Raw genomic sequence first — 14,569 nt, forward strand, 5'->3', positions numbered from 1 at the left:
CAGATCCCGCCACTTCATCTGGGGGGTTGCCTGCTCCAGATGAAGCCCCAGCCCCCAGGAAAGGCTCAGGCCACCTCTGTCCCCCTAGGAGCCTGGACGAGCGTCCCCAGGTGGACTCCAGGCCCAGAAAGGGGTGGCCGGGTGGTGGCTGCAGGCCCTGACCAGCTTCGCCCGTCACAACTCAGCTAGTCGAGATTCCGCAAAACCAGCGGTGCTCAGCCCGCTTGCCCCCCAACATGCCCGATGCAAAGCAGGAAGCCAAGTGCCCACATGAACGCCAAGGGCGGGTTCCTCCTCGGACCCTCACCTGACAGCCTGGCCTGGGCACCACGGAGAAGGGCTGCCTCTACCCCTGCTGCCCACTCACAACCTGGTGGGCGACACTCGGCCACCAGCCAGGGCCCCGAGGGCGGGACGGCGGGGCCTCAGACGCGGGCCAGGCCAGGAGCAGCCTCGCGGTAAAGGTAAAGAAGGCCTTGAAATACCTAGAAGTTTCTTACTGTCCAGTTTCTGCCTGTTGAGGGGGTTCGTGCCGTAGAGCAGGGCGTGCGTCTCCGAGTGCACCGTCTGCAGCTCCTCCAGCGTGGCCTTACGTCCGCGGATGCACTGCGGGACAAAAGGGGACGGGAGGCCGCCGCCGTCAGCCTCAGCAGCAAACCAGCACCCGCGACGGAGCGGGATTTCACGAGCGCATGAGCACAGTGTGACTTGGTTGTTGCGAAATCAAAAGCAAACACCACCCCACATGATATTTGAAAAATATTTGGGAAATATTTTAGAGGGCGTATACTTTAATTACAACTTAGACGCTTTAGAAAAAGAAAAAAAAGATAATTCCAGCCTTCAACGCTTTAGCCTTCACTGTCACGTCAATGATTTGGCATCAATTTGTTATTTTGCTTTCCAACTGTCTGGTCTTAAAATAGACGGAAACCGCCTCACACGTGGGGCTGCGCTCAGCTCTCACGAGGCCAGAACCCAGCTCTCCGGGTATCGAGAGCCTTCCTGGAGGGGAAGGCGGCCCATAACCAGCCTGACACCCCAGGTTGTGTCCGTCTGCATGCTTCTTCACTTTGGATATTCCTCAGATCTTTGGCTATTTTCAGATGTTCCCCAGAAATTACCATGAACATCATTGTTCTTGAGTTGAGCTAAGCTACATTTACTTAACCTTTCAGAAGCAGAGGAGTTCGTGAAGCAAGATTTCGGTTGACACATTACACTTTCCGAGAGTCGGAGTAATGCAGGGAGAGCCAACCGGACTCCGGGGTGCAGGGGGAGGCCTTGGGCTCTCTGGGCCAGACGCACGCTGGGCAGACATGGACCAGGAGCTGCACTCCCATGGAAACCCCCAGGGGGCCCTGTAACCACTCCTAACTGTGCAACAGGCTCCCAGAGACGCCTGCCTGCTGCCCGGGGGCCAAGGACAGGGAGCCCGACACCGGCAGGCTGTGGCCAAGGCTTTCGCGGCCTGGCTTCCAGTGTGAAGGGGTACAAGGTGGCAGGGAGGCTGACAGACCCACACCATGACCTTCCACACCAGGTGGCTCAAAGAGGGGAGCCCACCCATAGAGTGGGGGTACTGGCTGGAGGCTTGAGGGTCTCAGGAAGTCATGGCACGGCAGGTCCCCTAACCTCCCCTGCCTCGGGTCAAGTCCCACAGCTGTGTCCTATGGACCAGGAGATGCCTTGCACGGTGACTGCTCCCAAGTGTGCGGAGGGCGCGCCTGGCCTACAAGCATAATGCTGCATGGAGCACCTCTCCACCCCGGATCGGTCCCCCCTCAGCCTGTGTCTCTTCACCCCGGGTCCCTCTCAGCCTGTGTCTCTCACTCAGGGTCCCCCTCAGCCTGTGTCTCACCCGGGTCCCCCTCAGCCTGTCTCTACACCCCGGGTCCCCGCCTCAGCCTGTGTCTCTCACCCCGGGTCCCCCCTCAGCCTGCGTCTCTCACCCCAGGTGCCCCTGGCCTGCATTTCTCACCCTGGGTCCCCCCTCAGCCTGCGTCTCCCGCCCCGGGTCCCCCTCAGGCTGCGTCTCTCGCCCGGGTGCCCCTCAGCCCCAGGCTGCGTCTCTCGCCTGCGTCCCCCCCAGCCTGCGTCTCTCGCCTGCGTCCCCCCCAGGCTGCGTCTCTCACCCCGGGTCCCCCCCAGGCTGCGTCTCTCACCCCGGGTCCCCCCCAGGCTGCGTCTCTCACCCCGGGTCCCCCCCAGGCTGCGTCTCTCGCCCGGGTCCCCCCCAGCCTGCGTCTCTCGCCCGGGTCCCCCCCAGGCTGCGTCTCTCACCCCAGGTGCCCCTGGCCTGCGTCTCTCACCCCAGGTGCCCCTGGCCTGCATTTCTCACCCCGGGTCCCCTCAGCCTGCGTCTCCCTCCCCGAGTCCATCCCCTCAGGCTGCGTCTCTCGCCCGGGTCCCCTCAGCCTGCGTCTCCCTCCCCGAGTCCATCCCCTCAGCCTGCGTCTCTTGCCCGGGTCCCCCCCAGGCTGCGTCTCCCGCCCCGGGTCCATCCCCTCAGCCTGCGTCTCTCGCCCCGGGTCCATCCCCTCAGCCTGCGTCTCTCGCCCGGGTGCCCTCAGCCTGCGTCTCTCGCCCGGGTGCCCTCAGCCTGCGTCTCTCGCCCGGGTGCCCTCAGCCTGCGTCTCTCGCCCGGGTCCCCTCAGCCTGCGTCTCTCGCCCCGGGTCCATCCCCTCAGCCTGCGTCTCTCGCCCGGGTGCCCTCAGCCTGCGTCTCTCGCCCGGGTCCCCTCAGCCTGCGTCTCTCGCCCGGGTCCGTTCTCCGGCCTGTCTGCAGGCCCATCTCCGGGTGTGGGGACCCTGGGCCGTCAGCGCCCGCCTTCAGCGCTGCTGTCCTCACCCCATCTTCCAGCTCCTGCCTTGAAACTACCCTGGTGGCCGCCGGCCTGAGGGGCCGTCCCGAGAGCGTAGCAGCAGCTCGCGGATGGCTGGGCAGGGGTCCTCTGGAGGAGGCGTGTCTGCCGGGCCGATGCTGCCCCCCAGTGGCGCGTCCTCATTGTATCTGGAAGCAGGTGCAGCGGCCCCAGCTCGGCCGCCTGGAGTCCCTGTCGTCTCTACAGAGGGACTCCTGGGCCGGATTCTGGGCCCAGACCTCCAGCCATCTCCTCCGGAGATCGTGGGTCACCATAAGCTGGCAAATCCGTGGGGTCACCGGAGACCGGCTGACCTCAACTCAACACCCTGTCTCAATGAGGGGCAGATGGGGACCCGGGCTCTGACCACACCCTCCAGGTGGCACTGGGCTCCAAAGGATGGACGGTACAGTTCTGCTCAGCCATAGGCTCGGGCTTTCTGGGGTCACCCTGCAGAGCAGCAACCCCCTTCCAGTCCCCTATCCCTGGCTTTGTGGAGTTCATGGTTTGGGGGACACAGCAGGTCCCCACTGGGTGGGCACATGGGAGGCCAGGCCCTGTCATCCTGGAGGGCTCTTGGGAGGTGGTGTCGCCTGCCTGCTCCACAGATGAGAATGCCATGGCGCCCACAGCCTGCAGCCCCCCTGCTTGTGCACAGACAGACGCCCTTCTACCCCGACCCCCCGCCCCAGACCCAAACTGGCCACACTCCTGCATCAGAGGGGCGGAGGGACCTCACAGGTCCTTCAGCAGACCTGTCCTCCAGGACCCGATTTTCAAGGGTGCAGAGGTGGAGACCGAATTCCAGGCAGACTGACCAGTCTGCCCACCACCCCCACCCTGCAGGCCTGAGGCTCTACCCACACCCTGAGAGGAGCTTTCCCAAAAACTCAAGGAAGAGAACCTTCAATGAAGAGCCAACAGAAACAACGGTCTTCCCCTAGGTCAGGGCCACCAGATCCCATCCGTGGAAGAGGCACTGGGATGGCCTGGCCATGCATTCTGGGTGATGAGAGGCCGCCTGGCGAGAGGCAGGCTTCCCAGACGATGACCAGGAAGGGGAGTGGGTGAGAGGGGGCTGGGGAAGGGCCCCTCGGGTTCCTCCAGAAGGCAAGCCTGCGTGTCTGCCTGCGCAAGGGCCCTGCATCCCCCCAGGTCATCACACACATGCCCTGGCTCGCGACGCCCTCAGGACCGGCCTCACCTCACATTTGCCTCGCAGGCCGGTCTCCTGCAGCCGCGACCAGATGCTCTGGATGCGCCCGGCGTGCTCCGGGTGGCTGTTGGTGTTCCCGCAGGCGCACTGGTGCTTCAGCATCAGCGTGTCGTACACGAGGCCTGCAGCGGGGGAGGCAGGGGTGGCCGCGCTCAGAGAAGCCCTCGGGGTACCCGGCAGCTGGTCCCCCTGCCAGGGGAGCGGAGCTCAGGGCACTTGCCCAACGGCCAGAGTCCTCGACACCCGGGGGAGCCGGCGAGGGAGGAAGAAATGAAAAGGCAGCCCTGTCCCCAGGACTCAGGGCTCTCATATCACAGGGACCGGGCTGACCCAGACAGTGGGGAGATTTTGGTCCCAAACTCAGGTCTGCCAGGGACCCTGTCTACGGAGTAGTTTGCCCCTATGGACTGAGATCCATTTGTCCGAGGTTCTTGGGGCTCAGAAGGCTCGGTTTCTGCCTGCAGAAACTTGCAGAGCCGCTGGACAGGAGCACATGTGTGTGCACACACACAGAGACACACACAGGGACGCAACTGCATTTGAAATCAGCCTAGACAGTGGGGTGGGGGAGGGTGGGACGCGACCTTCCAATAACAGAGCAGCAGGCTGACGGAAGCACAGACGCACACGCGCGTCCACGTGGACTGCAGGTGCGCGCGCGTGGACAGCAGCAGGATATGGGCCCCAGCCGACGGCGTCACGGTCGCGTGCTGCTGCTCACAGCGTGCGAGGCAGGAACCTCGAGGTGAAGCCACCTGTGCCCCTTTCGCAGACAGGGAATGGCAGCAGAGCCAGCGGGGAGTGGCCAGGACACTGGGGAGGTGCGTGTGGACGCAGGAAGAGGCCCAGAGTGGCGCACAGCAGTGTGGGCCCCGCAGAGTCCTGGCTTCGTAAAATACACCGTGTCTGTGTCTACCTGTCTGTCTGGCTATGTGCAGACACAGCCCTGGACATGTGGCCTGACACTGACAACGGCCGCAGGGCTGGGCTCGGGGCCACCCAGCCTTCTCAGGGTTTCCACCGTGTGCGCTTTCTTTCAAGGAATATGCACGGTTTCATAAGTTTTTCAAAAAGGAATAATGAAGAGAAACTGGGAAACTGCAACAGAGCGGGGCTCGCTGGCCGGGACACTCGTGGCAACATCAGCAACAGAGCGGGGCTCGCCGGCCGGGACACTCGTGGTGACATCATGTTGGCCCACGGGCTCCCTCGTGGGGACCCCCGAGCACCCAGGGGGCACATGTGACGTGAGAGCGTCTCCACTGGGGTCCTGGGGTCGTCCGAGCTGTGGCTTCTAAGCACGGGCCCAGCTCAGCCGATGCCGAGGACTCACTCTTAAAGAGTCACCTGCTGACTACTTGTGACACCTTGCAGTTCTCTGGTTTTCTTACTGCAAAGCAGGAATTCTGGAAACCGACTACGAAACTCTTCTACGAATACAATTAGTCTCCTTCCAAAATCTGACAAGGAGAACGTAGCCACGTTTGCACGTAACGGCGTGCAGACAGTGTTCCGTGAGATCTGATGGCACGGGATGAAATGGAACTGCATTTAGATAACCTGTCCTGAGTGTGTCCTTGGGAAGAAACACCCGATGCATTAGCAGAGAACGGGGTGAGGCGCTGTCCCGGGGGCCCTCCATCCCAGGCATGGTGGGGGCCGGTGATAGGGGCTGACCCGGAGCCCCTGGGCCGGGACAGCCAGTCTAGCGCCTCGACACCAGTGGACGCTGCACTTGGCTGCAGACCTCCGCCCTGACTCCCGGGGAACGCTTTCAGGCGGGGAGAGTCCTGCCCGCAGACTTCTGCAGGGTTGGGAGGCCGTAGGTGGGGGGTGCAGCGAGACCGCAGGCAGGAGCAGTGTTGTGGGCTGTCCAGGAGAGGAGAGTGAGCGTCTGGGCCAGCTGCGCCCTGCTTTCCACCTGCACGCTCCAGGAGTTGCCTGGGCCTCACAGGCAGGGCCCTGGGTGGAGCCTCGGTCCAAGGACAGGAAAGACGAAGGAGGGCAAGGTAGTGACCCCCCCGACCCCGGGCGGGAAGCTGGCTGGTGGGGGCAGGCCTAGGGATGGGCAGTTCTCTGAGGCTGTGCTTCTCTGGGGACGAGGAGGCAGGCTTCTTGGCCAGGACAGACCCCCGGTGACCTCTCTCTGTCTGGTGCCCCCAGCCTGGGGCTGAGCCTCGGGCAGAAGGTCAGGTGGGTGTGAGGCTGGGCACCACCCGGGAGCCTCACCCAGCCTGAGCCTCACCCTCTGGCCCTGCAGGCCCTGCGTGGCACCTCCCTCGCGTCTGCAGCCGCGGCTCCCCTGAGCAGGGGCCCTCGCCCTCCCCCGGCTCCCCACACCCTGCCCCATGGTACCTGTGGTGAACCTTGGCTTGGCTGGGGGCTCCTGCACGGACATGGGGAAGGTGGCGGATGCGGGGGAGGACTGTGCCCGGGACAGGGGCCGGTGCCCGCCAAAGGACACAGGGATGCCAGCGGCTTCCATGGACGCCTGGTAGTTCCTCAGCTGGTGGATCCGCTGCTGCTCCAGGAGGAGGGCTTGCTGGGGGTGGAGAAAAGGGGCCACTCTGTTGCTTCCCGGCGTCTCCCGGCCCCGGCTGCAGGGCTACGGGGGCCCCTCTCTCCCAGACCCTCCACTGCACTGCCCCCGGGCTCCCAGTGCAGAGCCTCGTGCCAGGCTGCTGGGGAGAAGCCTGCCCTCTGGGCCAGGAGGGCGGCCAGCGAGGCGGTGGCCTAGGGCCCTGCTGATGAGTTTGGACATCCCCATGGGGAGACAGACCGTCAGTGGAAAAGCCTGCTCAGAGCTGATGGGGGGTCCGGGTAGCCTGGGGGCCGTGGAGGGCTCCTTGAGGAGGTGACACCTGGGGGCAGGGTGGCAGTACCCAGGCAGAGGGTGCTGGCGGTGGGGTGGACTCTGGGGTGTGAAGGCAGGGACTCGGGGTGGGTCCTGTTTTGCCCAGGGAGGTGGATGGAGCCCAGGGAGAGGTGGTGGGATGGGTCGGGGGCCTGGCTGCTTCTGTGGGGACCCGGGGGGTCTCCTCCCTGCACGGCTGAGGAGGGAAGGGCAGGACACCCTACTTTGGACCCCCCCTGCAGGGGGGTGACGAGCAGGCCGCCGCCCCTGCCTTGGGCCTCCCTCCTCAGGTGCTTCCTCCCGCGGCCTCTCCAGACGTGACACCTGACGCCTCCGGAGCAGGTGCCCGTCTCAAGGTGACTCTGCAGACTCCTGCGCGTGCACCGCATTTCCCCGAGACGAGCTCTGCTTGCGGTCCTCCCGAGAACCAGACACCCAGCGCCTCTGCTCACTGCCTCAGGCTCAGAGCCCAGGAATAATTCCCTAAGAGAATGCCGACCACCTTATCATTGGCAAGACACCAGCCCTAAAAAACTGCCTCCCAGTTTCACACCAGCGCAGTAAGAGCACGCTGAACTCCAGTTATAAGAGGAGGCCGCCGCCTCTGTGAACGGGCGAGGCCCTGAGCTAAGCCCCCGGCGCGGGAACGAGGCCCGCCGCCCGGACGGCCAGCCTGGCGTGCTCACACTGCAGGAGTCTACACGGCCGCGGGGACAGTGGCTTCCCCTGCCCTGACCTCCTACTGTCATTAACTGGCTCCAGGGCCTCTTGAAGAGCAGGGGCTTAGCGCTAACACCGGCTGAGACGTGAGACAGGCTGCCCTCTGAATGACGACTAGCAAAAGTGACCCCAGCCACCTGTGGCCCCGCCTTTAAATGGCGGAGCCATGGAGAAGGCTGGCCTGCTACCCAAGAGGGGCTCCCGGGAAACGGAGGTGCTGAGCTGAGCCTGGGTGTCAACTCCCACCCTGGTCCCAGGGGCAGTGAGGGAGGCACCCCCTGGGCTGTCGGGGGAGGAGTCTGCCTGGGCGGCCAGCACCGGGCCTACGGGGAGGGTTGGGTGAGCCAGGGCCCCACATCCCAGGTGCTCAGCTCCACAATGAAGGACACCGTTAGACCTTAGAGTCCACCCCTCGGACGCCCTGGCCCAGTTTCTCAGGAACAAGACCGCTCCCTGGGGGCACTCAGGCCTCTAACACGGGGTTTTGACTCGCTAGCTGACTGTCCCAGTGTTTTCTCGTCCCGGCTGTATTACTCTTCACTGTAAGTTAATGAATCATTCATTGGGTATATTCATCAGTCTCCTAGGAGTCTGTTAGCTGTGTGTCAGTGCCAGGGAACCTCACTGGCTCTGGGTGTCCAGACCAGGCTGCTTTTCTGGATCTGTCAGGCTGGTCACTAGTGTCTTCTTGGCCCCAAAGGTCCTGGCTTCTGACCAGATGCTACAAACCTTCTTGATCAATGATTAAGTCAGCCTCCCTCTTCCCCTTCTATGCTGAATCCACCAGCATTCAGATTTGGGTTAATCTGCAGCCTTTGGGCCTGAAGGGGAACCATCCCTAGGGAGTCTGGGGCTTGTTCAGCTGAGAAGCAGCCGCATAAATACACACAGCGGACAGAAGGCCAGTGTCTCTGAGGGTGATGCCTGCAAAGCAAGGCTCACATCACATCTGCCTCCTGTATCAACAGGGAAAGCTAGGGGCCTGGACCCGCAGGTTTGGAGAACGACACCGTTGGACTTGCTCTAGGGGCCCTGCTCACACCCTGCTGCCTGGCCCCCTGCTCTGTGGGCACCTGTCTGAAGAGCAGCTCCTGCTCCGTGGGAGGCCGCTGGCCGGGCTCCGCCTCCCGCGGGGGCTCCGTCTCCTCGTCATCACTCTCGATGGGCTCCTGCTTCACCTGCACCCCGGCCAGCGCGTGGGCCTCCTTCTGCCCCGGGAGCCGGTCCAGGAAGGGCTCCTCCAGGAGCGCCTGGTGCTCCCGCAGCTCCTCCTCTGTCTCCTCGGGGTGGCTCTCGGGCTGCCGGGCCGGCTCGCTGGGTTTGGGGATCATCTGTAACACAGGGGTACCGGGTGGAGCGTGGCGGGACGGGCGTGAGGGAGGTGCTGGGACAGGAAGGGCGTGGTCACAGAGCCTATGTCTCGGGATCAGTGGGGCTGACCTGGGCTGAGGGAGGACACACACAGAGCCCACGTCTCAGGATCAGAGGGTCTGACCATCCGCGGACGCTGTCACCCTGGGCTGAGGCAGGACACACACACATACAGACACACACAGACACAGACACACACAGAGCCCCCGTCTCAGGAACAATGGGGCTGACCCTCCGAGGATGTTGTCACTCTTGGCTGAGGCAGGGGACACACACACACACACACACACACACACACACACACACACACACACACACACACACGCCGGTGCTGTCCGTGGTGCTGAGATAAAACACAGCCTAGTGTGGTACCTTGGAGAAGGCGATGGCACCCCACTCCAGTACTCTTGCCTGGAAACTCCCATGGACAGACGAGCCTGGTAGGCTGCAGTCCATGGGGTCGCTAGGAGTCAGACACGACTGAGCGACTTTACTTTCACTTTCACGCACTGGAGAAGGAAATGGCAACCCACTCCAGTGTTCTTGCCTGGAGAATCCCAGGGACGGGGGAGCCCGGTGGGCTGCCGTCTATGGGGTCGCACAGGCTGACACGACTGAAGCGACTTAGCAGCAGCGGCAGCAGCGTGGTACCTGCTGTCACGTGCCTGTGTGCCAGGCCCAGTGAATCGCAATGCGGTCACTCACCACAATCGCAAGGTGTTGACCCATGTCCGTACCTGGGTGTGAAGTGGGGCCGGGGGGTGGTGCACCCTCCTTCCTTCTCAGTCACCCCGCCCGCCACCCCAGCAGCTCACACCCAGGCACCACGGGGACAGGCGGCCTCTGAGTCCGCTCACCCGTGCCACTGGCCCTGAGCCCGCAGCTGGCACACCATGCCCCCTCCCTGCTGAACTTCCACGCGCAAGAGCCCCGCCCTGGCAGGAAGGATGGATCCTTCCCCATGTCCTGACTGCTTCTAGAAGGAAAGCAAGGGCTTCCAAGAAGCCTCAAGTTTTAGACCTGAGCACTTGTGTTTTAAAAAGTCCTTATGGAGCCACCTGCTTCCTGACCCACGCCTGGACGAGCGCAGCCTGGCCCCTGAGGGGAGGACTGGGGACGCCTGTGCTAGGGCTGGGCTGCATTTGCGGTAGCCGGCTGGGGTCAGCTGTACCGTGGGCCCCAGGGCCAGGCCCTAGAGGAGGACGGACCCACTGACACCCTCCGAGGCAGCTGGCTTGCTCTGCCGAGTGAGCAGTTTTCACTGGGCTAGGGGCTTGTTCTAGTGACTGTCCCCTAAGCTGCTGTGCTAAGCTCTGCAAAGCAAGCACTCTGTGAAAGGCATGCCCCGGCCCCTCTACATCCGCCCCAAGGCACCATCTCCTGAGGAAGTTCCAATCTAGCCGGAACACGGAGGACGCCGCTCTGGGAGCAGGTCTGTGCCCAGCGGAAGGTGAGGGGTGTGAGTGGGGACAAAGCCGTGGGGCGGACAGCGGGCAGACAGGCTCCGAACCGTTTCGAGTGAACAATCCTCCAACCTTACACCTGGTGATTTGACTGACTTCTCACAGTGGTTCATCCAAAAAAGTGTTCTGAACATCTGTCTTTGAAGATTTGGGGATCTGTCCATCTCATCTGCTTCCCACATACCTGGAGCCAGTGAAGCCCCACTATGAGCTTTGTGCCTGGACAGAGTCCACTGAGGGTGAGACCACCACTCCCTGATCGGGCTGGGGGCAGGAGGACCCATCTCCACCAGCAGAGGGCGCCGGGCCTCTCCCGGGCCCCCCAGGTCCACAGGGGCCTGGAAACCTCAGCAGGTGGCATCAGGAGCCTCAGCTTTACGATCCACGGGGTCAAAGCGCTCGAGTTTCTGTCATCCCTCAGCGTCTGGTGCAGAGCCCAACAGGTAGCAGGCTGGGGTTGATGGGGAGGGTTGATGGGAGGTTTGGGGAGCGCAGGGCCTGGGAAGGTGGCTGGGGGACAGACTGGTGAGTAGACGTCACAGCAGAGCAATGGGGAGGGAACAAGGACACGGGAGAGTGGGAGAAGGCAAAGCCCCTGTGATGTGCTCCAGGGTGAGGCTGTGAGAGAAGAGGCTGTGGGCACTGGGTGGGGGTCAGAGAAGAGGACACGGGGACGGGGCATGGACAGCGGGAGGGACATGGGGACGGGAGTCCCCAGCACCACAAACTTAAGCCTCCAGATGACGGTCTGGGAGGCAGGTGCTGTCTCAGAGCGGAAGGCAAGCTCCTCTCTGCTGTGGGAAGATCCCCCAGAGTCAGGCTGAGAACGGGTGGGGTCAGGGGACTGCACGCAGAGAAATGACCCTTTGGGGGCTCAGCGGGGAGGGGGCGGAAGGTCAGCAGAGGGGCTGGTCCAGGCGCACAGGGGGACCCTGGGGATTCCAGGCCAGGCGCCTCAGGACAGCTGCATGGAGAAAGGTCGGGGCGGGAGGTGCATGGGACCTGGGTCTGCCGCAGAGAGGCTGTGACCCAAACTCTGGGCGACCTGCAAGGGGCTGTCCAGGGAAGGGGGATCCGAGCAAGGGGTCTGGCGATGGGCCAGAGCTGGAGGTGATGGTTAGGAAGAAGCAGGCAGACGGGAAACGGAGGTGGGAAGCATGGATGCTCCAGGCTAGGCTTGTGGAGCCGGGGTGGCTGAGAGCCTGGGAGGGCATGCGGACAGAGGGAGCAGGAGAGGCTCACCCAGGGGACAGAGAGGGGGCGGGCGGGGCCCCCTCAGGGGACTTGGAGAAGCCGTGTCTTATCCTGGAGGAGCCGGGGCTGCCCCAGGCTCTGCCAGGAGGTCAGCTCTGAGTGGGCACGCATGACCTTGGGAATGACCGCGGTGACCCAGCAGCATACGGCACACGAAGACCCGCTCTGTCTCCCCAAGGCCTTCTGGACCTCAGGAGCACCCTCTCGCCAACTAAACGAGAATGGAGGTAACTGCCTGTTTGGAACAACAAGCTTCTAAAAGCCAGACTGGAGTTCAGGGCCCAAACCAAACTGGTGAGCAGGCCAGCGTTCAAGATGACTGGACACGCTCACCATTAGATGCCCAAACAAATGGGACCCAGCATTCATGTTCACTATTGAGCTGAGGAGCAGTTAACACACGCGAGGAATGGCTGAGACCCCGGTGCTCTCCAGCCAGGGCTGCGGGCCTTGGCTCAGGAGCCTTCAGGCCATGGGCACGAAGACAGAGGGCAGAAATGTGGGTGCTGGCACTGCTGGGTACGGCTGTCAGCTCCCTGCACCCTCCGGGAGATCAGTGTATAAACACTTCAATCAACTGTCGCTGGTGGCAGCAAACCAATCACGCAGTGAAATCCAGAGAGATCAGACAGCGTCTGTCTCTCTGTTGGAGAACACAGCACACGTGAACAGGTGTTCCTGTCTTTCTAGTCTCCTACCCTATCACTCAGAGAACGACATAACACAATTAAGAAGACAGTCGGCATCAGAAAGGTGACACAGAGTGCCTTTGACACTTTGGCATCCATCTTGCCCACCTTAAAGGTGCCTTTCTTGCCCCGCGGGGCTTCGTTCAGCCGCCCCACCCACCCCTGACCCCGCCCTGTGCCCTCTGGTAGGGGAGCCCGCCAGCCAGAGGGGCTCTGGGGCAGGGGTGCTGAGCCTGTGTCCAAGCGCTTGGGCGGGCAGTAGGCCCTGGCCTGGGGCAGCTTGCTGTTTGCTCAGGGCCCCCAGTTCTCCCAGGACAGAAGCCGCCGGGCAACGTGATGGCTCTGTGTTTAACCTTTGGAGGAACCGCTGGACGGCTTTCCAGAGTAGTTCCTCTCATTCTCTATCAGAAAAGGGCTTTGCTTCCAATGTCAGCATTTGGAACCAGTTATTTGAAACTGCTGCTCTTGCTTCAGTAACCAGCAAGGAGGGCCACACTGACCTCAGTGCCGCTTGCTGCTGAAAGTAGGCCGGGAGTGACCATCCAGATGTTGGATGGAGGGACGCAGACCTCTGGGCAGGAGCCCTTTGGCCGAGGTTGCTGCAATGGGCAGGCAGAGCGCCAGTGTCCAGGGGCCTGGAACCTGTGTTTCGGGGGCCCCGTGCCTCTGCTGGGCACTCTCTGCTGGGGACTCTCTGCTGAGAGTTTGCTTAAGAGGATAAATCCCCTTAAGAAACCCCAGAGACCCCTGAGGGGCAAGGAGAATAAGCCACCCAGCGGCACAGACGCTTCGGGAACATAGCCCACCGCACTCCTGCCTCCTCCATGCCACCAATGCGACAAGCTGCTCACTGCCCGTGTGTCCCCGCCCCCGCCCGCAGCCCCAGCCCCGCCCCGACGTGTTCCAGGCCCCGCCCCCACGGCTCCGGGCCCTGCCCCGCGCCTCACCTTGTTGAGGTGCAGCTGCGGCTGCTGGAAGTGCTGCTTGTGCTTCTCCAGGAACTGCTGGTGCTGCTGCTGGATGACCAGGTGCTGCAGCGCCTGCGCGCTCTGGGGCAGCGGCGCCGACTGCGTGCGGCCCAGCGGGCGGTGCTGCCGCAGCTTGTGCACCGAGGGCGCCACGCGCTCCGCCCCTACCAGGGGCTGCGCGTGCAGGGGCAGCGCGCCCAGGCCTGCAAGGTAGCGGTCTGGAGAGAGCACGGGGAGGGGAGGAACAGAAGGGAGGGGCGAGGCCTGGTGAGTCTGTGACGGAGGCCAGCCACCGCCTCCCCGAAGCCCGCCAGGCCTGCTCCACCACGCTGACCACCCGAAGCCTGGACTTAGGGGCAGCGGCCAGTCATCTGGTCCCCCCATACTCAGGTCCAGGTCGTAAGTGGGCAGCCCCAGCACAGACGCCCTCAGAGGGGCCTGGCTGAGGAAGGGGCCAGAAGTCTGGTGGCTCCAGAATGTTCTGGAAGACCAGCAAGTGGGTGCCTCCCTGACAGCCTCAGAAACCCGGGTGTGAGGAAGACACCTGCCCTTATGAACCAAACCATTTTAAGGGTCTCAAGACGTTGATTTTATACACAAAGAGGGCATCAACACTTGAAAAAAATTCTGATGCATGTTGTCAAAATCTCTGCAAATTTCTGGGAAAGGCTGTCACCTGCTGCCCAGGAGAAGGGCAGCTCAGCTGCACCGTGTCTGGGCTGTGTTTAAATTAAGAATCTGTGTGGACATAAGAGGGTAGGTTTGACTCTGTTGTTGAATCTTGCTTCAGAATGCGACCTCCTCATGTGAACCAGCAGGTGGAACATCCTCCTTCTACATTCATTTCGACCAGCAGTACTTTTTCTTTTACAAATTGTGGGTTTAGACAGTGAGTTGGTGATGGACAGGGAGGCCTGGCGTGCTGCGATTCATGGGGTCGCAAAGAGTCGGACATGACCGAGCAACTGAATTGACTGACTAACTGACCATTTTCCCTGGTACCATAGGCAGAAGGGTGTAATCGACTCTTCCCAGGCCACCTGAGTATCTGTCCCCTGGCACCAGAGCTGGAGAAACTACACAACATCACTCAGGCTGCCCGTGACCCCAGATCAGGGCGTCTGACCAGGAAAAACCACGGGTGGACAGACCACGCCAGCTCTCAGCTGC

The 14,569-nt window shown here is 62.6% G+C and overlaps 1 protein-coding gene across 6 annotated transcripts in view; it reads right to left on the bottom strand.

Annotated features, from left to right (window-relative positions):
- HDAC4 (histone deacetylase 4) overlaps positions 1-14,569 on the bottom strand; it is a 292,669-nt gene that overhangs the window by 41,621 nt on the left and 236,479 nt on the right. For 5 of the 6 annotated variants that reach the window (XM_055586609.1, XM_055586612.1, XM_055586613.1 and 2 more), the window contains 5 exons: positions 13,379-13,617; positions 8,728-8,985; positions 6,436-6,622; positions 4,069-4,202; positions 486-606 (listed from right to left, as the gene is read on the bottom strand). In XM_055586609.1, coding sequence (XP_055442584.1) covers positions 486-606; positions 4,069-4,202; positions 6,436-6,622; positions 8,728-8,985; positions 13,379-13,617 — 939 coding nt within the window. The remainder of the gene's footprint in view (positions 1-485; positions 607-4,068; positions 4,203-6,435; positions 6,623-8,727; positions 8,986-13,378; positions 13,618-14,569) is intronic. The other variant, XM_055586610.1, reaches the window with a different exon arrangement.

This window comes from Bubalus kerabau, chromosome 6 (assembly GCF_029407905.1).
Source record: "Bubalus kerabau isolate K-KA32 ecotype Philippines breed swamp buffalo chromosome 6, PCC_UOA_SB_1v2, whole genome shotgun sequence".
Taxonomy (NCBI): Eukaryota; Metazoa; Chordata; class Mammalia; order Artiodactyla; family Bovidae; genus Bubalus; species Bubalus kerabau.